Source organism: Delphinus delphis, chromosome 1 (genome assembly GCF_949987515.2).
Source record: "Delphinus delphis chromosome 1, mDelDel1.2, whole genome shotgun sequence".
NCBI classification, from domain to species: Eukaryota; Metazoa; Chordata; class Mammalia; order Artiodactyla; family Delphinidae; genus Delphinus; species Delphinus delphis.
In genome coordinates, this window is record NC_082683.1 from 178,757,078 (window position 1) to 178,781,957 (window position 24,880).

General features: G+C 36.7%; 1 protein-coding gene across 1 annotated transcript in view; it reads left to right on the forward strand.

The window, feature by feature from the left end:
* Nucleotides 1-24,880, forward strand: part of LOC132415270 (complement factor H-like) — a 92,744-nt gene that overhangs the window by 9,687 nt on the left and 58,177 nt on the right. The window contains exons 5-10 of the mRNA XM_059998535.1: nucleotides 2,688-2,764; nucleotides 4,294-4,485; nucleotides 6,735-6,905; nucleotides 12,499-12,672; nucleotides 16,192-16,371; nucleotides 16,811-16,987. Of these exons, the coding sequence (XP_059854518.1) occupies nucleotides 2,688-2,764; nucleotides 4,294-4,485; nucleotides 6,735-6,905; nucleotides 12,499-12,672; nucleotides 16,192-16,371; nucleotides 16,811-16,987 (971 nt within the window). The remainder of the gene's footprint in view (nucleotides 1-2,687; nucleotides 2,765-4,293; nucleotides 4,486-6,734; nucleotides 6,906-12,498; nucleotides 12,673-16,191; nucleotides 16,372-16,810; nucleotides 16,988-24,880) is intronic.

Sequence of the window (24,880 nt, forward strand, 5' to 3'; positions counted from 1 at the left end):
ATAAATATATTTATAATTATAATATCTATAATAAAGAGGTTAGTGACATACATGCTTTGACTCTGGCTCTGTTCAACTCATCTTTGCCACGTCCGTCTTGTATTAACTATGGATAAACTGTCACAGACCCTGTAAGAGCAACTCTTTCCACCACCCAGCTTGGGCTTTCAACAGGACTATATAATTGTCAGTGAAATAAAAGTCCTTGGACTGTTGTAAGGTCAGCATCAGAGGGGATATAAGTCTTCTGACCCAATAGTGGAATCTGAACATAGACTGGGTTTACAGTACCCACGGTTTCTGCCAGCAAACCCACCCTGTGTGTCCCCTTGTCCCATCCCCCTTTTGTCTGCTGTGTACCCATTTAGCTGAATACTAGCCACTTACCAGAATACTCAATATGGAAGACCAGTTTGATCCTCCTACAGGGAGGGAGTCTTATAAGAGGCCCTCTGCACAGTGTTTCTTGTATTTTGCCAGCTTGGGGTTGCAGAAACACAAGCCCTTACTTTTCTCCAAACCAACATTTGGACAATCTCTCTATCTTTCTCTCTCCCTCGATGTACATGGGCCCTAGCATTACTGACCTTTTCGAGTCGTCTGAACAAGGGTCCTTCTGCCCGGTGTTCTTTCAGCCAATAGAATGAGACTGAGTTGGGTTCAGAAGCAAAGGAAAGCTTCATTTTTAAAAAAATTATTTTTTATTGGAGTATAGTTGATTTACAATGTTGTGTTAGTTTCTGCTGTACAGCAAAGTGAATCAGTTATACATATACATATATCCCCTCTTTTAGATTCTATTCACATATAGGTCAGATTGTCATACTGAGTGAAGTAAGTCAGACAGAGAAGGAAAAACATCATATGATATTGTTTTTATATGGAATCTTAAAAAAGGGTATCAAATGAACCTATTTACAAAACAGAAATAGAGTCACAGATGTAGAAAACAATCTTATGGTTACTCGGGGCGGGGGGGGGGGGAAGGGGAGTGGGGAGGGATAAATTGGGAGATTGGGATTGACATATGCACACTACTATATATAAAATAGATAATTAATAAGGACCTACTGTATAGCACAGGAATGCTTCATTCTCCCAACAGGTTGCAAGTGAGCAGGGCTGCTTTATAGGGTCTTGTCAGCTGGGAGGGGGCAGGGCAGCCGCTCTGCTCAGGATCCAGACCACAGTGCTGGGTGCAGCATCTCTGCACACGGCCTGATGCCGCCATCTCGGATGGAGTGTCGTGTGCAGGGTCTGCACATGGCCCTAAGCTGAAGTTTAGGGGCAGCCATTTTGAAGGAGGAACTCTAGTTTGAAGAGCCAGGTGCAATTCCTCTGCAGGTGCGACCCTGTGAGCCAGTGAAACTAGACTAAGCACAGCGGGGGTGGGGGAGGGGGAAAGGTTAGATTTATTCCCCAGATTCTAGTTTTATTCCCCAGGAATTGTGAATGGGCTTTGCTGGTGACGCTAGGCGGTTTTGTGTAGAATTTTGCAGAACTCCTGAGAGAGATTTGGGCGAGTGGATGAGTCCCTGGTGTAGATGGAAAATATTCACCAGGAAATCATCTTTCTCCGTTATAAGGTAGAGCCAAGAGAGGAACCAGAGAAGAACCTTTAATAACCAATTATTTTGTTCCTTCGTGTGACAGAGGCACAGAGTAAAAGTTTGACTTCAAGTTCTGTGACTCCCATTTACTCTGTTGAAATGTTTTCTTCCTGTAGAGAATTAGGAACAAATCAATCCCAATCCAAGAAAGACACAGTGTTTTTTGAAGGAGAAAATTTCTTTTACTTGTGTAATTTGCAGAACAACTCTTATTTGCAGACAAAGGAAACATTTGTCCACGTAGAATTCTTTAGAAGTTCATGAAAGACCATTTTTCAAAATTCTCTTTTGTGGTTATCAAAATGCCTTCCATTATTTATTTTTTGAGAAAGAGGTTTTGTTTGTTTTGTTTTTTGCCTCCAACCGTCCAATGTAATAAATATTGAGAAGGATGTTTTGCCTTCATCTGAAGCATCTGGGGATGACTGGACACTGTACACCTGCCCAAGGACCTTGCGTTAAAGTACAGCATCTTTGGTTTTAAGATCAGACTTGATGAGTTACTATAATTCGACATTGAATGACTTCTGTAAGCCAACTTGACTCAGTGACTGCACTCTGGAAAGCATCTCGGATCTCGGGGATGGAGATAGGGAGATGGAGACCAGTGCTGAAAATAAGCCACACTAAGACATTTTTGTTAGCACTATCCTTGATCATGTAAAAAGCCCAAAGCATCCAGAAAATATCACAATCATGGAGGGTAGGAGTATGGATAGAAATATGGAAAAAGAGTGGACGGGGGTGACATACAGTGACCTGCTGTTTACTATCATGTTTTTATCTTCTGTTTTTGGTGATTGTTCGTGGAGCTTATTACATTGTTAAATGTACCTCATTAGTGAAAAAATAAATTAATGAAGGAATAAAAGTGCATTGTGCATGAAACAGTAATGAGTTTGTGTCATGAACCAAGGGTTATGATTATTCCAAGTCCGTACACCTGAGGGTTTGAGGGCCTTTCTTAAGAAAGGAAGGAGGGAAGTATATGCTGTTAATTTTCCATGAAATGGTATCAAACTTAAAACTGGGCATAAACACGCATTAGCTCACAACTCCGTTATTGTTGGTTTTCAGGTATCAGATGCTGGGCGAGGTGAATTTCCGTGAATGTGAATCAAATGGATGGACCAATAATATTCCCATATGTGAAGGTAGATGTAAAACTGATTTACAAGTATATTAAAACATATACTTAAAATATTAGGATTTTTTGAAATGTCTTACATCAAATATTCATAAAGTCTATAATTAAATATTTCTTACTCAAATTATTTTTGTGGATTCTGCTGTAGTACAGAGTGGATATCTAGTCCTTTTATTGCTACAGTATTATGTGTTTCAATAACCAAATATAAATACAGGCTCATCTGATCTAATGGTTAATGTATTACAGATTAGAAAAATCTATTTTTTTTTCCTTTTGGATTCTAACCACTAGAAATAACACAAGTATCACATCAAAATGAAGCTGAGAATTTCAACTTTATTCATGAAGAGGCACTCCCCCAAATAACGACCCCAGTGCAGGGATCTCTGGTAGCGGCTGAAGTGGAGAACATTATTTAGCCACCTCCTCCCTCTTGCCTGGCAAGGGGAGTTTTCCTCTGGTCTTAGTTGTACTGAAAAGAGGCAGGAACTAAGGAAGACCTCTGTCCTTTCTTACTGATCCATAAAGCAAACAATGAGAATGAGAAAATGTATATCCTGTTCCCAAATTTTGAACTAGTAATTCCAGTCTCTAGTCATCATGAAAATAAGAGATCAATCAGAATTGTTTTTCAAAGTTCCATGGTGAGGAGTAAGGAGAGAGGGAGAAGAAGAGAGAAGGAAAGGGAGACAGAGAAAGAGAGAGAAAAACAAGGAGGAAGCGGAAGAGGGAGAAGGGGAGGGGGGAGGGGGAGGAGAAAAAACATGATGACTCAAAAATCCCTTGTGTGAAAAAGAGAGTGGATTTTTCATCTGCGGAAATGAGGGGGAGGACATCAATGTTCTAAGGAACATCCACATTGGAATCACCTGGGGTGCTTCTTAGAAACTGAAGTTTTTGGTTAGTAAAGATGTATGGAATCAGTATCCCTGGGGTGATAGGGCAGCCATAGAATTTCCATTTAACAAGCATCCTGGGTGATCATTGTAAAATAAAGATTGAATATCATAAGCTAAGGGATACTGGAAAATATTAAGGAAAATCAAAAAAGTGCTCAAGTTATTTTGATATGGAAAAAGGAAAATTAAAGACTATTTATTTATTGAGATAAACATAATCAGAAAGTTTGCTTTTACACCTTTTAGGGATACAGTTTTGTATTATTGTGGGACGTAAATGGAAATTTTGTATTTAATTATCCCAAACTTTATATTTCTCAATTATTTAAGAAACACTTGTTTGCTACTACAAAATATATAAACTGTCATTCAAAAATTCAAAGTAGTAATTTCTTTGTTCACTCTCATAGAAAAGAATCAGAGATAAACTTACAGTTTTCTTTTGTTTGTTTTTTGGGGTTTTTTTTACTTAGTAGAATTTATTTCTGGCTAACAGGTATATCAAATACATCTTTAAAAAATTTAATTTTCTCCAATCTTGCTATTGGTTATATATATGTTATATTTCTATATACTCATTTTCCATAATAAAATTTTCCAATTCTGTTAGAAAAATTTGTATTTATTTTTCCAGTTGTTAAGTGTTTACCAGTAACAGAACCAGAGAATGGGAAAATTTTCAGTGGTGCCCTGGACCCAGACCAAGTATATGTTTTTGGACAAGCAATACAGTTTGAATGTAATTCAGGCTACATGCTTGATGGACCTAAACAAATACATTGCTCAACAGATGGTATTTGGAGTGAAGAAAAACCGAAATGTGTAGGTACGATACACTTACTGTTTGATTATTTGAATGAGTTTAGTTTTTTTCATGAAAATATGCCTTTCAAAACACTGTGCATCCTACAGAATCTGAGAAATACTAACTCACTAGCATTTATTCAGCACTTACTATTTCCCAGTAAGTGATCTAAGTTCTTTACACGTGTCATCTATTTTACCTTCCAAATGACTATGTGATTCATGTACTGTTTTCACCACTATTTTATAATTGAGGAATTCATGGTGCAAAGAAATTAAATCACATGTACAAAATTATCATGGCATATATGGTAGAGGTTAAGATTTAAACGTAGGTTATCTGACACTAAAGTCCATGCTCTTAACTATAATTAAATTGTAATTGACTCTTATGACTAACATAAAATCTTAAGCATTTCTTCTACAAGTTTAATATTAAAACTCCAGAATAGGTCGTTTTTTTATTTGAAAAACTATCATTATTTATTTCTATTGATGTGTCATGATAACATTGTGTTTTTGAATAACACTTCTAGGAAGTGCCCCTGTTTTATACTTGCACTGGGAGTTTAGCATAAATATTGCTGAACTGAATTGAATCCACTAAATAAATCTTTGTCTTTAAAAAAAAGTTCCATAGTTAGCTAGAAGTTAGCATTTCTAGAAGTTAGCATTTCTTTAGTTTCAATACTACTGACCTGTGCCTGATGGCCAATATGATGATTCTGGCTTTTGTAATAATATATTTTGGTCAATTTATTTAAAAGTACCATACTTCGTTTGACCAGTATTTCTTTGGCAGAAATTTCTGCCGTATTTGTTTTTTAACATTATCTAAAATCCCCAAATTATTTACACTTTCTTAGTCTAGTCTGTCCTACAGTGAGATGAAGAGAGAAGCGTCCCTCTTCCTAGGAAGTCTTTTTTACAAAACTAGTTCTTCGAGTTAATAATGGCAAACGTATTTATATTCAGTGTAGCAATTACTGTATACTGTAGAGGTTCATGGATGGGACTTATTTCTTGCAACTAAATTTCTGTGGTTAGTTAAACCTTTCTGGAATGACTGATGCAGAAGATAAGTCTTAAAGGAAGAATGAGAATCTTTCAGATGAAGTTGAGGAGGGCAAAAGCAAACCAGTCAGAAGAAGTTAGTGGAGAGGAAGGGACAATGGCCTTGAGGCCTCTTTGAGCATGAAGCTCCCCTATTCCCACTGTTCTCAGGGGCCTTAACTTAGAATGCAGGAAGGGAAGAAGTTAGTGATGGAGTGAAGATTGGCAGTCCAAGGTTCTGCGGGGCTACATACACCATGCTGAAGAATTAGGCTTTTATACAGACTGAATTGGGAATCAATGAAGCATTTTAAATGGAACAATAAAGTGACAAGAAGAAAAGATCATTAAGTTACAAACAGGAAAAAAAGATTAAGATGAAGGGAGAATAAGATCTGGGAAATTAGTCACTGTTGCTGGAGTCCCAGAGAAAAATTTTGGAGTGACGATAGTGTGAAAGATGATGGCCAGCTCTTTATTTTTTTTTTTGGACGGAAAACTTGGATGGATAGCAAAACCACACAAGCTGATCAGTTGCTTTTTGGAGATGTAATAACGATGAGATATCTTAATTTCTTTGACAAAGTGTTTTGTCAATAATTACTCTATTATCAATAACTAAAAAAATATGTAATTTTTACAGGTCACTCAGTGAAAATACATATCACATTAAACCTATTTCATTTTTTCTTTTTTTTTTTTTTTTTTTGCGGTACTCGGGCCTCTCACTGCTGTGGTCTCTCCCATTGCGGAGCACAGGCTCCGGACGCGCAGGCTCAGCGGCCATGGCTCACGGGCCCAGCCGCTCCGTGGCACGTGGGATCTTCCCAGACCGGGGCACGCACCCGTGTCCCCTGCATTGGAAGGCGGACTCTCAACCACTGCGCCACCAGGGAAGCCCTAAACCTATTTCTGTATTCAATTTTATATATACAGTTGATGAATGTTACTGGCCACTATTTATTTCAAGAGGACTAATTTATCCCCAAACTAAATAAATTAGCAACATGATTTAAATCAGAATTTTTACTTACTTCAAAAATGAATGTTAAGAACAACCGATAAATTATTCACCAAGCATTCAAGTCAAAACAGGACTTTTGTTTAGTTGTCTGATTTACCTAATGGAAACAAGAGTTGTATCTTTATATAATTATGTTTGGGACACAGTCCTTTAATATATAACAAACCTGTTGGAATTTAATCCCTTTTCTTTAGAAACTTCCTGCAAACAACCAACCATTTTAAATGGCTATCCTATATCTCAGAAGGAAATTTATAAGGTAAATGAACGAGTTCAATATAAATGTGCAAGAGGTTTCGGATATGGGGAAAGAGGAGATGCCGTATGCACTGAATTTGGATGGACCCCAGTTCCTTCATGTAAAGGTAATGCTAAGTTTCTCTTCTATATCTTTTGCTGTATATTTTTACCAGTTGTTTTAATTCATATACTCCTGGTTAAGCAGTTTATTTTTTCTCACAATGGAGTATTAATGTTTATAGGAATCAACTATTACAGAGACATAACATTTTATGTGTGCAAGGCCTGTTTTGAGATCAATTGGTGTGATTCTCTCACTCTGAAGATACACATAAACAGGACCAGAAAAGTTCAATAGCTCATTCAATCTTTGGTCTATGGTCACAAAGCAAATCTAGAGCAGAGCCAGGACTGTAACAGGTTTTCCAATCCCCAGGTATATATACCTCTCAAATAATTAGAGTCCTCTCATAAAGCCCAACATTTCACTTTAAAAAGTAAATTCTATTAATACCAGATGAGGTAATCCTCCATGGATAATGGAGTTAAGTAGAAGAAACTGGAGATTTCCTTAAGCACAGGCTTCATATGAATCAACTGTGGTGATGGCGCTGAAAACAGCTCCTCTTTTCGGCTTCGTAAGGGAAGGATGTTACCCAGACTCAAAGAGTTCATTTCAACTGTGCTCTTTGCCCACCAGAAATTATGTCTGCTTTTTTGTCTTCTGCTTAGCCTACCTCATTTAGAAAGGGATAGTTTCAACTATCATGGCTTAGAAGAGAAAAATATATCAATAAATAGTTGAGGAATGTAAGAAGTCATAAGAAGAGCAGGCAGATACAGCTATAGCATGGTAATAACAGTGTTGAGTTACTTGCAAACACTTGTGAAAAGGAAGGAGTTAGCTTTTGATGAGGGCTGCTTCACCGAGTAAAACAAGTAACAGTATCGTCACACATGACATCCGAGACAAGTGACTTCCTAAGAGGGTGACTTTTACAGGTATTGCCACACTGTGATCTTCACCTCTTAAGAGCCCTCTGAACTTTAAATCATGCTATTCGTAATAACATATATAAACCTTGCTTTGGTGATCCTCTTTTACAAAAACTACAGATAGCTTTTGAGCTGATTTTATTCTTAAAAAAATTTAGTTGAGCCCACAAGCAGCTCCTTGGAAAATACATCCTCCTGAATGACCTTCACTTTCAAGCATTGTTAAGAAAATATTTAGAAAGAAGTTAATGAACACAAGACAGCGATAACTGTTACCGAACCAAAACTTGGGTCTGCTCCCCTGCACACAGTAGAGCTAATCTACTGACACCAGGCTGTGATGAAGGGAAGTGCAGCATTTATTGTAAGGCACCCAGCAAGGGTTCCAGGGCAGCTAGTGCTCAAAAAGCCCAGCCTCCCCGATGGGTTTCAGCAAAGCATTTTTAAAGGCCGGGTGAGGGAGAGGTGTCTCAGGGTATGTGATCAGCTCCTACTGATCAATCAGCAGAATTGCTGATCATAACCAATCAGTTATCTGATTGGTTGATGGTGAGGTAACAGGGCAGTGTCACAGGGGTTAACATCATCAGTCCTCAGACTCCAGTAGGTCTGGGGACTACATGCTCATGGTCATCAAATAGTTAACATCTTCCATTTGGTGGGGTTTTCAAATGTGGAAAACAACTCAGGAAATGTGCATCAGATACTATTATCTAGGAAGTTCAGAGAGGAACTACAGCAGAGGATATGGGGGAGGGCTCTGTCCCAGGAAGGCCCCACAGGGTCCTGCTCGGTTACACAACCATATGAGATCTGTGTGAGGCTGATGCTGTGTGGAGTCCAGCTGTTTATCTCCATGGCATTCGTGGCTCCTGAGCAAAGAAGGTGGATGCACAAGTTCTCTGGTGTCAAACTCTGCCATATATGCTACTTCCAGAGCCCCTCTTCTATCCATCCAATCACCAAAATAGAGCTTATAAACCACTTATTTTATATCAGGACTCTTGTCCTGTATTGAGGATAAACATTAGAATAAAGTTTCAATGAATTCCAGGTTTCGATGAATTCAAAGTAAAGCTTCAGGAATTCAATTTTACTTGGACATAGGACTCAGGATAACATGACGTAGAAGTTATTGAATTATTCCTTTTTCTTGGTCACTTACCTACCTACTTAAAACTCCTCCTTAGAACAGATCCGTTTTAGTAGTGGGAAATCTCTTTTTTTTCCCACAGTGTTACTACAATTTCTAGGCTTACTTCTCTTAAAACTAGACTCCTTTACACACACACATTAAAGAATCCACATTTATAAGACATTTTCCTTTTAAAAGTTCATTTTCCCAGTCACAAGTCGTAACCTAAAAATTCAAGACTGTATGCTTTAAGGTCCTGCTTTCTTTAGCGAGAGAGATACCAGGATTAGGATTGGTACTCTCTCTTTTACAAGATAATTTGCTAAAGATCAATATAAGTAAAGAGTGGTTCACCCCAAATTAGATAAGCATGCTCTGTCTCTTAAAGATGCTTCATTTTATTAAAATGCAGTTTACATTAACTAGATATAGAGAAGTCTTTTATTAAAAGAAACTCCACTCTCTTACCTCAGCTAATGACACAAATACCTCTCCCTATTTTCATGGTACATTGGAAGGATCTACCTGCTGATAACGATAAATTCCAGATCTACATATCTTATTTTGTAGAACTCTACAAGAAATTTGGAATTAAGTCATAAAAGTAAATTTAAATAAAATAGTCTAGGATAAAACACTTAAATTGTCTTCTATCTGGTCTATGATTTGTACGTGTCAGGGGTTTTATTTGAGGGTGATTTGTCCAAACTTTGGTCTCTGTATCCAATAAGGGATAGTCTCTGACAACAAGTCACTCACAGGAATAAATAAAAGTACCAAGACCTGTTAAATAAAAGCCACCTTTGATGCAAATCTCTCTGTTCCCTGTACAGACTGGATTTTTTACGATTCACAACAGAGTGTTAACCTTGAATTAATTATTCTTATTTCAAGTGCTTAATGGTTGCTTCTAAAAGTAGAAAAAATTTGGCCTTACATATTCAGACAGCCTCAAATATTATTATTATTATTATTTTAATAGAAGCACCTACCTAGGCTAACTTCTCTTAAACATTGCCCTGGCAATGTTTTAATAACATTATTTATTTTAATGGAGATCATGATTATTTTAATGGAGATCCCTAGAAGTTCTTCTACTCTTAATTAATTTAACAAAATCTCCCAATATTATTTAGTAGGTATCTTAGTGAAACACGTTTATTTATATATTGTGACTTTTGAGTTCAAACTTTGGTACTAAGTTCAGCTGTAGCATGAAGTAAAAACTAAGACATGGGGCTTCCCTGGTGGCGCAGTGGTTGAGAGTCTGCCTGCCGATGCAGGGGACACGGGTTCGTGCCCCGGTCCGGGAGGATCCCACATGCCGCGGAGCGGCTGGGCCCGTGAGCCATGGCCACTGAGCCTGCGCGTCCGGAGCCTGTGCTCCGCAACAGGAGAGGTCACAACAGTGAGAGGCCCACGTACCGCAAAAAAAAGAAAACAAACAAAACTAAGACATGTAAACTGGACTTCACTGCGTATATGAAAATATGATAGATATAGCAGAATGAAGTGAAAGAGAAAAAACAGAAAAGAATAAATGAACACATTTAAGGTTCATTTGAAGTTAGTGTTAATTAGTGAAGATCTGTTTCACATAAAACTTGTGTTTAGGTGATCACATGTAATTTCTATTATTTCTAATATAATTGTTGCTAATAAATATATTATCATGTTAGCAACAGAGGCATACTGAAGCTTATCTGGCAGAATGGAATATAAATTTAAGACCAATTAGGAGACTACTGTACTACCTCTAAGAGCTGACCATACACAGTGGAGGTGTCTTATGAAAGGGAGGAGATATATAAGCAATAATACCAACTTTATAGAATATGGTGTTTGACTGAATTTTGAAGTGATGTGGAGGAAGGAATAAAGGGGTAAATTTCCAGGCTTCTGTCATGAGGCTCTTGTGTCACAAATTCCAATGTTATATACAGGAAGAAAAGCATATACTGAAAGAAGGATGATGATTAAGTTTGATATATGATAAGCTGAGTATGCTTTTGAGTTTTACATATGGACCTGTCCAATGTGAGCTGCAACTGGATATATAGACTGAAGAATTTATTAGCATAACAGGGAAGCTTTTTGTCATGGACAAGTCTTGAATTACACAGAGAATATGTTGAGGAAAACAACAAAATCAAGGACAAATACTCATGTAGATCCAAGTACAAGGCATCTCTCTTCATTCATACAACACTTACAGGGTCTTCAGGGAAGATGTTTCTGGCGTGGTGATAAGCATCGCTATGAAGATTTAGAGGAGAATCGTTCAAGACACAAGGAGCAGAAAGTGCAAATGATAGGCATAAGCTTGGCATGTGTGAAAACCAGACCGAAGGCTAGTGTGGTGGTAGCACAGAAAATAAGTAGGAAAGTGGTAGGGGATGCGATTGGAAAAGTAGGCTGGGCCTAAGAATTAAGTGGAGTGGTGGAAGAAGAGGAGTAACTATAAGTAAACTAAACAAAATTAAATCGTGTTGTTCAGACAAAGGTAAGGAGAAGTAGGACATACAAAGGTAATGCACTGGGGAACTTCAAGAAGTCGGTGATCAGCAGTGTCAAATATTACAGAGTTTAGCTAATAATATACACCAGACACTGTAATATGTGGAATACAAAGATTTTTGAATTTGGAAATTGGAGGATATTGGTGACTTCTGTCAGAGCAATGTCAGCACAATGGTGGTGTGAGAAGCCAGATGGAAACAGGTTGAAGAATAAATGGGAGGAGGAATAGAATACCTTAGTGTAGTGTAAGTGTCTGCGACATTAAACTTTTGATTGCCAAGGCATACTTTTTTTTTTTTTTTTTTTTTGCGGTACGCGGGCCTCTCACTATTGTGGCCTCTCCTGTTGGGAGCACAGGCTCCGGACGTGCAGGCTCAGCGGCCATGGCTCACGGGCCCAGCTGCTCCGCGGCATGTGGGATCTTCCCGGACCGGGGCACGAACCCGTGTCCCCTGCATCGGCAGGCGGACTCTCAACCACTGCGCCACCAGGGAAGCCCTCTATGTTCTTCCTTTAATCACTGCAGCTGTGGGGAAGAGAACATAAAAATTCACACAATGACTGTTACAGTCACAATGACTGTTCCTCCCTAAAGGAAAACATATTACTTCCATATTCATTTCGTTGTCCTATGCAAGCCATGTGTTTATGTCTACTTCAAAGGGGCAGGGGTATACTATCCAACCAAGCGTCTGGAGGGAGGAGACTCAGAATATTTGTAAATAGTACTTGTGAGAATGACAGAAGCTGAGGAACTTGCAGAAAGTAGAAAGAATAGCTGAAGTGATATACCAAGAATCCATTGCCAGGTATGGAATATCATGAAGCATGTGTTGGCTTTGGAGAAAGAGGATTCAAGAATCCAGGGGGCACAGATACATTAGATGAGAAATACAATGGAGGGAAATATGAGTGATACAGCAGGAAGGGTATGAGGCTGTGCTCATTTTAATGACATTTTGTGCTGTACTAAGAACAAATAACATCCACTTTTACATTTTTATATGCTTGATTATTCTTAATGGATAGTTATTTCTATATTGTACACATATCTTTTTTCTTTTCAGAAATAACATGTGATCCTCCTTATATTCCAAATGGTATTTACACACCTCAATTAGCCAAATACAGAGGTGAATATAAAATCACTTATGAGTGTAAAAGTGGCTTTGCTCCTGCGATCCAGGGAAATGTTGCAACATGCACCAGCCAGGGCTGGTCACCTGCTCCAAGATGTTCCTGTAAGTTTCACTCACATCTTGACCTACTTCTTAATTCTGAAGTTTCTTTCTCTTAAACACACAAAAATGGGGACAGAATAAATCCAAGTATTTGCCCTACTTTGTTTGCAAAGTAGAGGTTTTAGAGGCATTCTTCGGTTTTCAAAGTAGACAGTTCTAAGGAGGAATAAAAACATTTTTGTAAACTAAAAACTCTTTAAATTTTTTGCTACTCAAAGTTAAATATATGTCTGTGTGTATGAATATATAATTCTCGAATATAATTCTAATATCTGAACTAAAACATTGAGTAAGACTTACATCACCTAACACCTAGTATATTAGTTATCTAGTGCTGTGTAAAAATATTCTCCCAAAACATATGGGCTTAAAACAACACACCTTTATATTCTTAGAGCTCCTATGGGTCAGGAATTAGGAAGTGGCTTAGTTGGCTAGCTCTGAATCACACTTCTTGGGTTGCAGTCGGGGTGCTGGCCTGGGCTGCAAGTCACCTGATGGCTCATTTGCTTCCTAGGCTCTCTCACGTGGCTTTGGGCGGGAAGCCTCAATACCTTACCACATGGGCATCTCCGCAGATTGCTTGAGAGGAAGCTATCTTTCCCCAGAGCTAGTGATCCCAGAGAGAGCAGGAAGTTTCCATACCATTTATGACCTGGTCACACACTGTCACCGTCACTTCAGCCATATGTATTCTTTAGAAGTGAGTCACTAAGTCCAGCACATTCAAGTGTGGGGAATTAGGCTCTAATTTTGGGAGGGAGGAATGTACAAGACATTGTGGAATTTTCTAAAACTATCACATTTAGAAAAATGTCACTCAACTGAACAGAGTATTTTATTTCTAGGGATGCTTCCTTTACCTTTTTTCAAGTGTTTTCTGTCTCTACAATCATATTCTTTTTCTTTATACATCACAGTTTATTGTAAAGATGCACTACAGTTAAACTCGATCTTGCATGAAAGAAAAATGTAATGATACAAATAATAGATCAGTGACCTCAATATTAATTCCAGGCATAAGTCCAAAATGATTTTTCAAAGTATGAGTCCCTTAAAAAGGAAGCTATTATCAGTATGAAACAGATTTCAATGTGCATAAGAAATATAAGAGAAATATTTAATCATGTTAAAGTTTGGTTTATGAATATGGCAGATGAGCCTGACTGTACCTCAACAAGTTTATCCCACAAGGGAACTTCCGAAGTTCTTGCGGACAAGATGGGGAAATTGACCAATTAGATGGTTTATCAGATATTCATAATTTCATTAAATAAGCCTATCTGATTATCAGATTCAGGACTGTGTTCTCAGGCCTGCTCCATTCCTCTAGTTTAATGGTGTAGAGGAGATGCAGTACAAGTTCACCGCTGGAATGATACAGGGGTGCTGAAAGAGAATCTGCATTAGGACAGATTCATCACTCAGAAAGACTCCCATGTGTGAGGTTGGATCTAATAACATGAAATTTAACAGTGATAACTGTAAGATCCTGGGTTTGGGCCATAGGAGTCAGCTGCACAAGTACAGAAAGACTAGAAACACTTTTAAAAATTAAAAGTGAATATTAAATATTAAATTAAATTAATATTAAAAAAGTGAATATTTTAATCAGTTTTGAGATCAGTCTGAGCCAACACTGTGATGGCACAGCCAAAGCTGCTCATGAGACCAGAGCTCGTGTTGGTAGAAGTGTGAGAGGGTAGTGAGGCTGTTGTAAGTCCTGCCAATGTTAGTGCTGATTTGAGCACAGTGGAATAGTACACGTGCTTCAGGAAATGATCTGGTTAGAGAGATACAAACACATTCACCTGTGACCGAATGAAAGACAAGAATAGGAACAGGGCTCGGGCCAGTGATAGTAATAATACTTACTTTCAATTATGCCCTCTGTGTGTACCTTTTGGAAACGAATCTCAATGGATTATTTAACTGTATTCCTATTGTATGAAGAAACATAATGAAGTGGATAAACATACTAGTTCTGAAATCAGATCATCAGGATTCAAATCTCTGCTCTACAATTTAATGGCAAAGTTAATTGAGTTCTTTAAGATTTGGTTCTTGCAAATACAAAGACCCAAGCTTGCCCAATGTAGAATTATTGTTAAATATACATATCTTGACATAACATGATGGAATTTGTAAAATCCATGGATGAGGGGGAAATCTTCTGAATCTCCAAAAAGTAGTGTGAAAAAAACTAGTCTGTTACTTAAAAAGAATGAGAGTAAATAAGCATTTCAATCTTAAAAGAGTGGGAAGCTTCACACAAGTGGGGGAAATCTATCAATGATGAGAGATACAGACTACAGGACAAGAATCTATACCAAGAGAAGGTACTATTCACAAGTCTTTGTAAAGAAAGACATTAGGATATGCAAAGATTCAAAGTTTTTAATTCACATAGCAAGTCTGTAAAAACAGCTTGAGAGATTTCTGTAATCATACAAAAAAGAAAACGGATCATTGATCTTAAGGAAGATATAAATGGTAATGAATATTGTGTGTGCATGTTGTACATTTCTTCAATGTGTTGCATATGTGTTCTTTTAATATCATATTTCATGATGTAAAATAAATACTAGTGTAGTATTAAAAGTATTAGATTATCTCCAAACCATCCAATAAAAAGGGTAAATTTTTCTGAAAAATATTATATATAAAACTGTTATAAACAACATAACACTTAAGAATACATGTGAAAATCACTCAATATATAAGAATAACAATAAATGTAATTATATTATACCTCATTTAAAATATTTATAAGAAACAGTGAAAAAACATCATTCTCCAATTAAAATTAGAAATAAGCATTCAAGTGTTTCCCTTAATCGTAACCATTTGGATATTAAGAATTATTCATTCATTGTTCATTTCTCTGATTAGATAAAGAAGGGAAAATATGCCTTAATGTCTAGCTTGAGAGTTAAGTAAGAATGTTTTTTTTCTGTGTAATGTGATCAATGGATCAATGGATCAACTGTTGTGCTTCTCTACACTTATCATACATTTCCAATAAATAGAAAAGTAAACTAATGAGTGTTAATCTAAAAACAAAAACTGTTTTCCTACATTGACTTGGTCTGAGAATAAAAGCCAGGATCCTGATTTTTGATGAGAATGAAAGAGAAAGAAAAAGAAGACAGATGAGCTGCATGATAAAATTTGTACTTTCATCTCTCGATTAAGATGCTAATTTAGTCAACCAAGGCTAGGACTTATGTACTTAAGGATAATTAAATCAATAGCTCTGTATAGTTTTCTACCAAGAGAGCTCACATATAAATTTTATGTAATATGACCCACAAGACATAATTTAATCTTCATTAGCAAGGACCTCCTTACATACCTCAGTCATCTGAGTTTTCTATAACTTTTCTTTTCCTAGAAACTCTAATGCAATGAGGGTAATTAAGCTAATAGGAATATAATTCATAGATGAAACATCTGATCTCTAATTTGATTGCTTACTAAGGTAAAACATTATTCATACCGTTTTTTTTTTATTCCAAGTTAAACCTTGCGATTTTCCAGTAATAAAACATGGAAGCATTTATGGACATAGGGGATACTTTCCAGTAAGGTTAGGTGATTGGATCAACTTTGACTGTGATCAGTATTTTGTGCCACAAGATCGCCGGCCTTACCTTACATGCACACGAAATGGATGGTCTCCAGAAGTACCGTGCCTCAGTAAGTAAACCTCTTAATTTTATGTGTATAAATCTTCCAAAGAGTGGAGAAACAATAGTACATAAGTGAGTACAATTAAGTCTTACACGACAAAAATAAGGCCAAGGGTCAAGTTCTGTGAGCAAAAAGACCCAAATAAGCCTTCTTTTTATGAGGAGCTCTCCATGGAAATCACATGAGAAATATAGAGACTTTATAAGAATATCTGCATCATTTACACATATTGTAATTATAAAAACTAAAGATAAATAACATGGTATATTGATTTTTTTCTCTTTTTTAACAAACACTTGGTAGTAGCTTTCATTTTCATTAAGTTATTTGTTCTTTTTGAATACTAATGCATTGTCAGGTAAATACCATAAAGTTAATTTTTAATGTGCTATTTTACCAAATATATGTTATTTTTTTTCTTTTCTCTTGTCTTTATGATCCTTAGGACAATGTATTTTCAATTACTTGCAAAATGGACATTACCCATATCACGAAGAAAAAGTGTTACAAGGTGAAACTGTGAGAGTTCGCTGCTATGATGGCTACAGTCTTCAGAATAACCAGAACACAATGACCTGTACAGAGAATGGCTGGTCTCCTCCTCCCAGATGCATCCGTGTCAGTGAGTAAACTGGTCCAAGATCCCAGTATATTTATAATTTTCTAAGACTCCGCTATATTATCCACTGCAAAGTGTTTTTATCAACTTTTTCTTGTTTTGCCAAAGGACTTATTTAGTTTTATTTTTTACAAGTGTGTGTGAGTGTATGTACAGACTTCTTGATAAGTATATAACAAAATAAATGTGCCTATTGATAGACATCAGTCAAGAATACAGGGGGAAAAAAAAAAACACAAAGAAGAAACCTATAATAACAGAGAGATGTCAGCAAGGTGGCCGAATAGGAGTTTTACTGTCTCTCCTGATACAAACTTTGACAATCATGAATCGATAAGAATATCTTTGTGGGATTCTAGGAGTCTAGCAGAGAAATTATAGCACACTGTTGGAGCACAGAGATTCAAGACTGAATGCATCAAAGAAGGTTAGAGGAACAGTTTCACTTTACCTGTGTCACCTCTCCCCTAAAGTAGCACAGCTTAGTGCCCAGAGAGACCCCCTCAGCACAGGATTTCACCTGTGGGGGAAAACAAGAGCATGTGAGTAAGGGCCAGCTTCCTCAACTTGCAATACTGATCAAAAGGCCCACTTCTCTTTCACCCCGTCCGGAATAATGAGGTAATCTGCATGACTGAGGGGTGGGGAGAGGCCAGGAGTACAGCATCCAGGGCTAGAATTCATCAAGAGACAAGGATCCTACTGACCATTTTGTAGACACCACCAGCTGGCTGAGGTAGAGGTGAAGAAGTTCAAGAAGATGACAGAGGGCCTGGGGCCCAGCATCATCAGGGACCTCGCTGTGGCAGGACTGGAGATGCAGGTAAAACTGCTCCAGAGCCTGGGCCTAAAATCAACCCTCATCACCGATGGCTCCACTCCCATCAACCTCTTCAACAAAGCTTTGGGTCTTCTGGGGCTCAGGTCTGAGGCCCAGCCCCCAGACAAGAAGGCAGCCTCGGGGCCCAGAGCCCAAGAGGGCTTGCTTCTCCCCTCCACTGCTGGCTCTCTAACTCTTAGAAGCAACATGTCATGCCTTAGCCCCCTACTGCACTGACAAATAAAATTGACACTTCTGGGCATTTAAAAAAAAAGGAAGCCCACCCTCTAACCATTGCAGACACCTAGTTTGTGAATCCTTCTCACCCATGGGCACCCTCAACACATCCACATCCCCCTGCCCCATGGCCAGCTCCCTGTGTATGTCCCCAAGGTGGCGATGCAAACTTTTGCAGATGACTAGTGAGACATCTAGAAGCCAGCCTGACCCTGTGGGATTGTGAGAAAATACACAAACATGAGCATTTGTCATTGCCCCAGGGAAAGCAACCAGGAAGCTGTCAGCACACAGACTGGCTTTGCCAGATAGAGGGAAGCATACAATCTTCAAAATTCTCTCCCACAGGGATCAAGATGTGTGGAACTGGTGTGTCCTTAAAAAAGGTCTGGAAAAGCCTGTAGCAGTGTGACAGAATGTATTTTCCTCCCCGGTCAGTCTGTAAAGACTGGAGGAAGCAATTGCTTCTTTAAGTGTGAAGACAGCAACAGGCGACTTCAAGAAACAAAAAAATCAAAGGACTACAATACAGACAAAGGAGCATATTAGTTTTCTGTTAACTGACCTCAAATAATGGATATGTACAATTTATCTGATAGATGCTTCAATATAGTTACTTTAAAGAACTTCACTGAGATGCAAGAAAACACAGGCAATTCAAAGAAGTCAGATAAACAATAATTGAACAAAACAAGAAGTTTAACAGCGAGATAGAAAACATAAAAAAACAAAACAGTAATTCTGAAAGTGAAGAATACAATGAATGAAGTGATAAATACAATGGAGAGCATCAACCACAAACTATCAAGCAGAAAAAAAAACTCATTTGAAAGTATCCTGTCAGAGTGAAGAAAGCCTACAGGAATGATTGGAGACCATCAAGAGAAACATTGTAGAGATTATGGGTGTCCCAGGAGAAGAATGGGAGAAAGAGCAGAATGTTTATCTAAAGAAATAATGGCTGGGAAGACATGGACATTCAAGATCATGCATTTCATAAGTCGCCAAACAGATTCAAACAAGAGGTATTCTATATACAAGACACATTGTAAAAAACTGTCTAAAATCAAAGGCAAAGAGAATTTTTGAAGCTGAGAGAAAAACCTCCACAAACAAAAGGGATTCCCCATAAAGATATAAGCAGGTTAATAAAACTGCAGAAACACTGCACACCAGGAGAGAGAGGGATGAAATATTCAAATTACTGAAAGAAAAAGACCTGCAACTGAAGAATTATTTGCCTGGAAAAGCAGTCTTGTAGCAATGAACAGAATATAAAGACTTTCCCAGACGAATAAAAACTGAAGGAATTCATTAGTACTAGATCTGTCTTACAAGAAATGCTGAAAGGAGTTCTTCAAGCTGAAAGAAAAGGATATTAATTAGTAATGTGAACCCATGAAAATATACAACACATACAAAATAATGTAAATTGTGATATCAAAAACAAAATAGGTGGGGAGGAAAGTGAAAGGGTAAAGTGTGTATGCAATCAAAGTGAATTTGTTGTCAGTTACAAATAGACTGTTAAACCTATAAGCTATTTTGTGTAAGCCTTGTGGTAACCACAAAACAAAACCTATTTTAGATACACTAAAGATAAAGGAATCAAAGTGTACCACTACAGAAAATCATGAATTCTCATGAATTCTCTAAGAAAGGGTGCAAGAGAAAGACCAAGGAACAATATTTACTATATAGTGGCCAGAAAACAGTTAATGAGATTGTATTAGTAAGTCCTTACCTATCAATAATAACATTAAAAGTAAATGCATTCTATTCTCCAATCAAAAGGCATAGAGAGTGCATTAAAAAAAAAAGGGAGAACAAACAGAAGATCCAACTATAAACTACCTAGAGGTAAAACTAAACTGAAACTCACTTCAGCATTTAGGACACCCAAAGGCTAAAGTGAATGAAAAGACAATATTCCATGCAAATGGACATCAAAAAAGAGCAGGGATAGCAATAGTTATTTCAGAAAAATAGACTTTTAGTCAAAACTGTAAACAAGAGACAAGGAGGGATCAAATCAAGAGGATTTAACAACTGTAAATATATATGTATCCAGCATGGGAGCACCTAAGTACATTAAGCAAATTCTAACAGATCTAAACAGAGAAATAGCAGTATAATAATAGTAGGGGAGTTCAATACTCTACTTTCAAAAATGGGTAGATCGTTCACCCAGAAAATCAATAAAGAGCAATTCGACTGGAACCAAACTTAAACAAATGTACCTAACAGACATATCAGAACATTCCATTCAACAGCAGAATATATATTCATCCTAAGCATACAAAGAACATTCTCCAGGAGAGATAACATGCTAGGTCACAAAACAAGCCTTAAAAACCTTAAGATGATTGAAAGTATACCAAACATTTTTTGGACCACAATTGTATGAAACTAAACAATCAGTAACAGGAAGAAAAGTAGAAAACTGACAGTATGTGGAAACAAAACATTTCTCAACAATGGGTCAAAATAGATATCAGGGAGAAATAAAAATAAATTCTAAAGGAAATGAAAATTTAAGCACAACAAAAGCAGTCCTATGAGGAGAATTTATAGTGATAAAATCATACATTAAGAAAAAAGGAAGATCTGCAAAAAACAAGCCAATTTTATACTCAAAGAAAAAGAACAAACTAAGCATGAAGTTAGCAGAAAGAAGGAAATAACAAAGATCAGAACAGAAATATATGAAATAGAGGCCAGAAAATACAACAGAAAAGATCACAACATACCTGCTTTTGCAAAAAGATAAACAAAATGAACAAACCTAAAGCTAGATTAAGGGAAAAAAAGAGATAAAACTCATATAAGTTAAATCAGAAATGAAAGATGAGACATTACAATTGATGCCACAGCAATGCCAAGGATCATAAAAGACAACTATGAACTATCATATGCCAACAAATTGGATAACCTAGAAGAAATGGATAAGTTCCTAGAAACTTATAATTCAACAATACTAACTCATTTAACAATAGAAAATCTGAACAGAATAAAATTAGAAATAAAATTGAATCAGAAATTTAAAATCTTCCAATGAAGTAAAGCTCAGGACCAGATGATCTTATTGGTAAATTATACCAAGGATTTAAATAAATGCCAAACCTTCTCAAACCATTCAACAAAACCCAATGGCATATTTTACATAAGTAAAATAAATAATCCTAAAATTCATATGGAAACACAAAATACCCCCTTTTCTTGAGAAAGAACAACAAAGCTGGAGGCATTACACTTCCTGATTTCAAACTATAGTTTGAGAGCAATAGTAATCAAAATAGTATGATTCTGGCATAAATAATAGACACATAGCCAATGGAATAGAATTGAAACCCAGAAATAAGCCCATGTGTCACCTAATATTTAACAAGGCAATCAAAAATACACAATGGGGGCTTCCCTGGTGGCGCAGTGGTTGAGAGTCCGCCTGCCGATGCAGGGGACACGGGTTCGTGCCCCATTCCGGGAAGATCCCACATGCCGCGGAGCGGCTGGGCTTGTGAGCCATGGCCACTGAGCCTGCGCGTCCGGAGCCTGTGCTCCACAATGGGAGCAACGGGAGAGGCCACAACAGTGAGAGGCCCGCGTACCGTAAAAAACAAAAACAAAAAACAAACAAACAAACAAAAAAATACACAATGGGGAAATGATGGTGACTTTAGTAAATGGTGCTGGGAAAACTGGATATGTACAAATAAGAATGAAATTGGACCCCTATATGGAAACACCAACAAAAATTAACTCTAAATGAATTAGAGACTTAAATATAAGCCCTGAAACCATAAATGTCATAAAAGAAAACTTGGGGAACTAGTTTCTTGATATTGGTTTGGGCAATGATATTTTTTGATATGTCACCAAAAGCACAAGTAACAAAAACAAAATTTAAGTGGGACTGTATTAAACTAAAATTTCTGTTCAGCAAATCAACAAATGAAAAGGTAAACTATGGAATTGAAAACCATATATCTAATAAGAGGGTAATATTTTAAAAAAAGGACTTTTACAACTCAATAGCAGAAAAATCAAATAATCTGATTTAAAAATGAGCAAAGGATCTGAGTGGACATTTTTCTGAAGAATACACGCAAATGGCCAACAAATACATGAGTAGATAGTAAAACAATTACTAATCTTCAGGGAAATACAAATCAAAACCACAATGAGTTATTACCTCACACCTTTTAGAATGTCTTTTATCAAAAAATATAAGTGTTGGGCTTCCCTGGTGGCACAGTGGTTGAGAGTCTGCCTGGTGATGCAGGGGACGCGAGTTCGTGACCCGGTCCAGGAAGATCCCACATGCCTCAGAGCAGCTGGGCCCGTGAGCCATGGCCGCTGAGCCTGCGTGTCCGGAGCCTGTGCTCTGCGACGGGAGAGGCCACAACACTGAGAGGGCCGCGTACCACAAAAAAAAAAAAAAAAGTATATATATATATATATATATATATATATATATATATATATATATATAAGTGTTGGCAAGGATGTGGAGAAAAGGGAATCCTTGTACACTTCGGTTGGAATTTAATTTGTTACAACTCTATGGAAATCAGTGTGGAATTTCCTCAAAAAAATTAATAGAACTTTCACATGACCCAGCAATCTCATTCCTAGGTATGTATCCAACAGAAATAAAATCAATATCTCAAAGACATATCTGCAGTCCCATGTTCATTTTAGCATTATTCACAGAATCCAAGCTTTGGAAACAACTTAGGGGTCAGCAAATAAATAAATAAATAAAAGAATAAATAAAGATGTGATCTATATATGTAAAATGGAATATTACTCAGCCACAAGAAAGAAAAGAAGTCCTGCCATTTGATACAACATGGACGAACATAGAGGACATTATGCTAAGTGAAATAAGAAAGAAAGAAAGAAGGAAGGAAGGAAGGAAGGGGGGAAAGAGAGAGAGAGAAAGAAAGGGAAAGAAAAGATTGAATTCATAGAAACAAAGAGAAGGAAGGAAGAAAAGGAAGGGAGAAAGGAAGGAAGGAAGGGAGAAAGAAAGAGAGAAAGAAGAAAGAAAGAGAGAAAGAGAAAGAAGAAAGAAAGAAAGAAAGAAAGAAAAAGAAAGAAAGGAAGGAAAGAAAGAAAGAAAGAAAAGAAAGAAAGGGTGGAATGGTAGTTACAAGGACATGAAGGTGAGGGAAATGGGGAGATGCTGGTCCAAAGGTGTAAGGTTTCATTTATAATATGAATAATTCTGGGGATGTACAGCTTGGTGATATAGTTAATAATACTATACTGTATGCTTGAAATTTGCTAAGAGAGTAGATTTACAGCATTCCAAGCACACATACAAAGAAAAGGTAATATGTGAGGTGATAGATGTATTAATTAACCCTATTGTGATAAATGTATATGTATATCAAATCATCTCATTGTATACACTATACATATAAAGTTTTAATTGTTAACTATACATCAATTAAGCTAGGGGGATACCTACAACATACACAAAAGATAAAAAGAAAGTAAAAAATTACAAAACAATCAAATAACAATGAAAGGTAGAAAGACATTGAAAAAGCAATTGCAGAGTAAGCTAGTTAACAAAATATCAATAGTAAGTGCTCACTTATAATGATTAATTTAAATTTAAATGGACTACACTCACCTATCAAAAGGAATAGAACACCTGAATGGTTAAAAAAACAAGACTTAATAATTTGCTGTCTATAAAAGGCTTATTTTAGAATTAAAGACACAGATGGGCTAAACATGAACATACGGAAAATGATATTCATGCAAATAAAAGCCAAAAGACAGCAGGAGGGGCTGTCAGAAAAAATTGACTTTTTGTCTAAACTGTTTCTTGCAACAAAGAAGGTTGTTATATAATAATAAAAGTGTCAAATCAACAGGAAAATGGATTATAAACATATAAACACCCACCATTAGAACTCCTAAATATATAAACCCAATATTCACAGGTCTGATTAGAAGAAATTGAGAGCAATACAATAATAGTAGGAGATTTTAATACTCCATTTTCAATATTGGATAGAATGTCCAGACAGAATTTTAATAAAGAAAAAGCAGACTTGAACAACACTGTAAACTAAATGAACCTAACAGATATGTACAAAACTTTCCACTCAACAACAGAAGAATACACATTCTTCCCAAGTCCACATGGAATAATCTCTGGAAGGATATGACCTGTTTGGTCACAAAACAAGTCCTGACAAATTTTAGAAGAGAGAAATCGTGCCAAGTATCTTTTTTAACCACATTGAAATAAAACAAGAATACAGTAACAGAAAAAAAGAAGAAAAGAGAAAATCTACAGATATGTGCAAACTAAACAACAAACTCTTCAACAACAGTTTGATCAGAGAGGAAATCATAAGGAATTTTTTAAAAATCTTAAGACAAATGAGAACAAAATAGGACATACCAACAATAACGAGATACTGTAAAAGCAGTACTGAGGGAAGTTTTTATTATAAATGCATACATTAAAACAAAAGAAAGATCTTATGTAAACAACCTAAATTTATACTTTAAAGCACTAGAAAAAGAACAAACTAAGACCAAAGTTAGAGAAAGGAGGAAATAATGAAGATAAGAACAGAAATAAATCAAATGAAGAATAATAAAAAAAAATCAACGAAATGAAAGGTTGGATTTTTGAAAAAATAAACAAAATTGATAAAAGCTTAGCTAGACTAAAAAAGATAGACCACTCAAATTTATGACAAGTAAAATGAGAAATGAAAGAGGAGACATTATACAGGATGACTCAAGAATAAAGATAACCATAGGGACTAATGAACAAAAATATGCCAACAAATTTTATAACCTAGAAG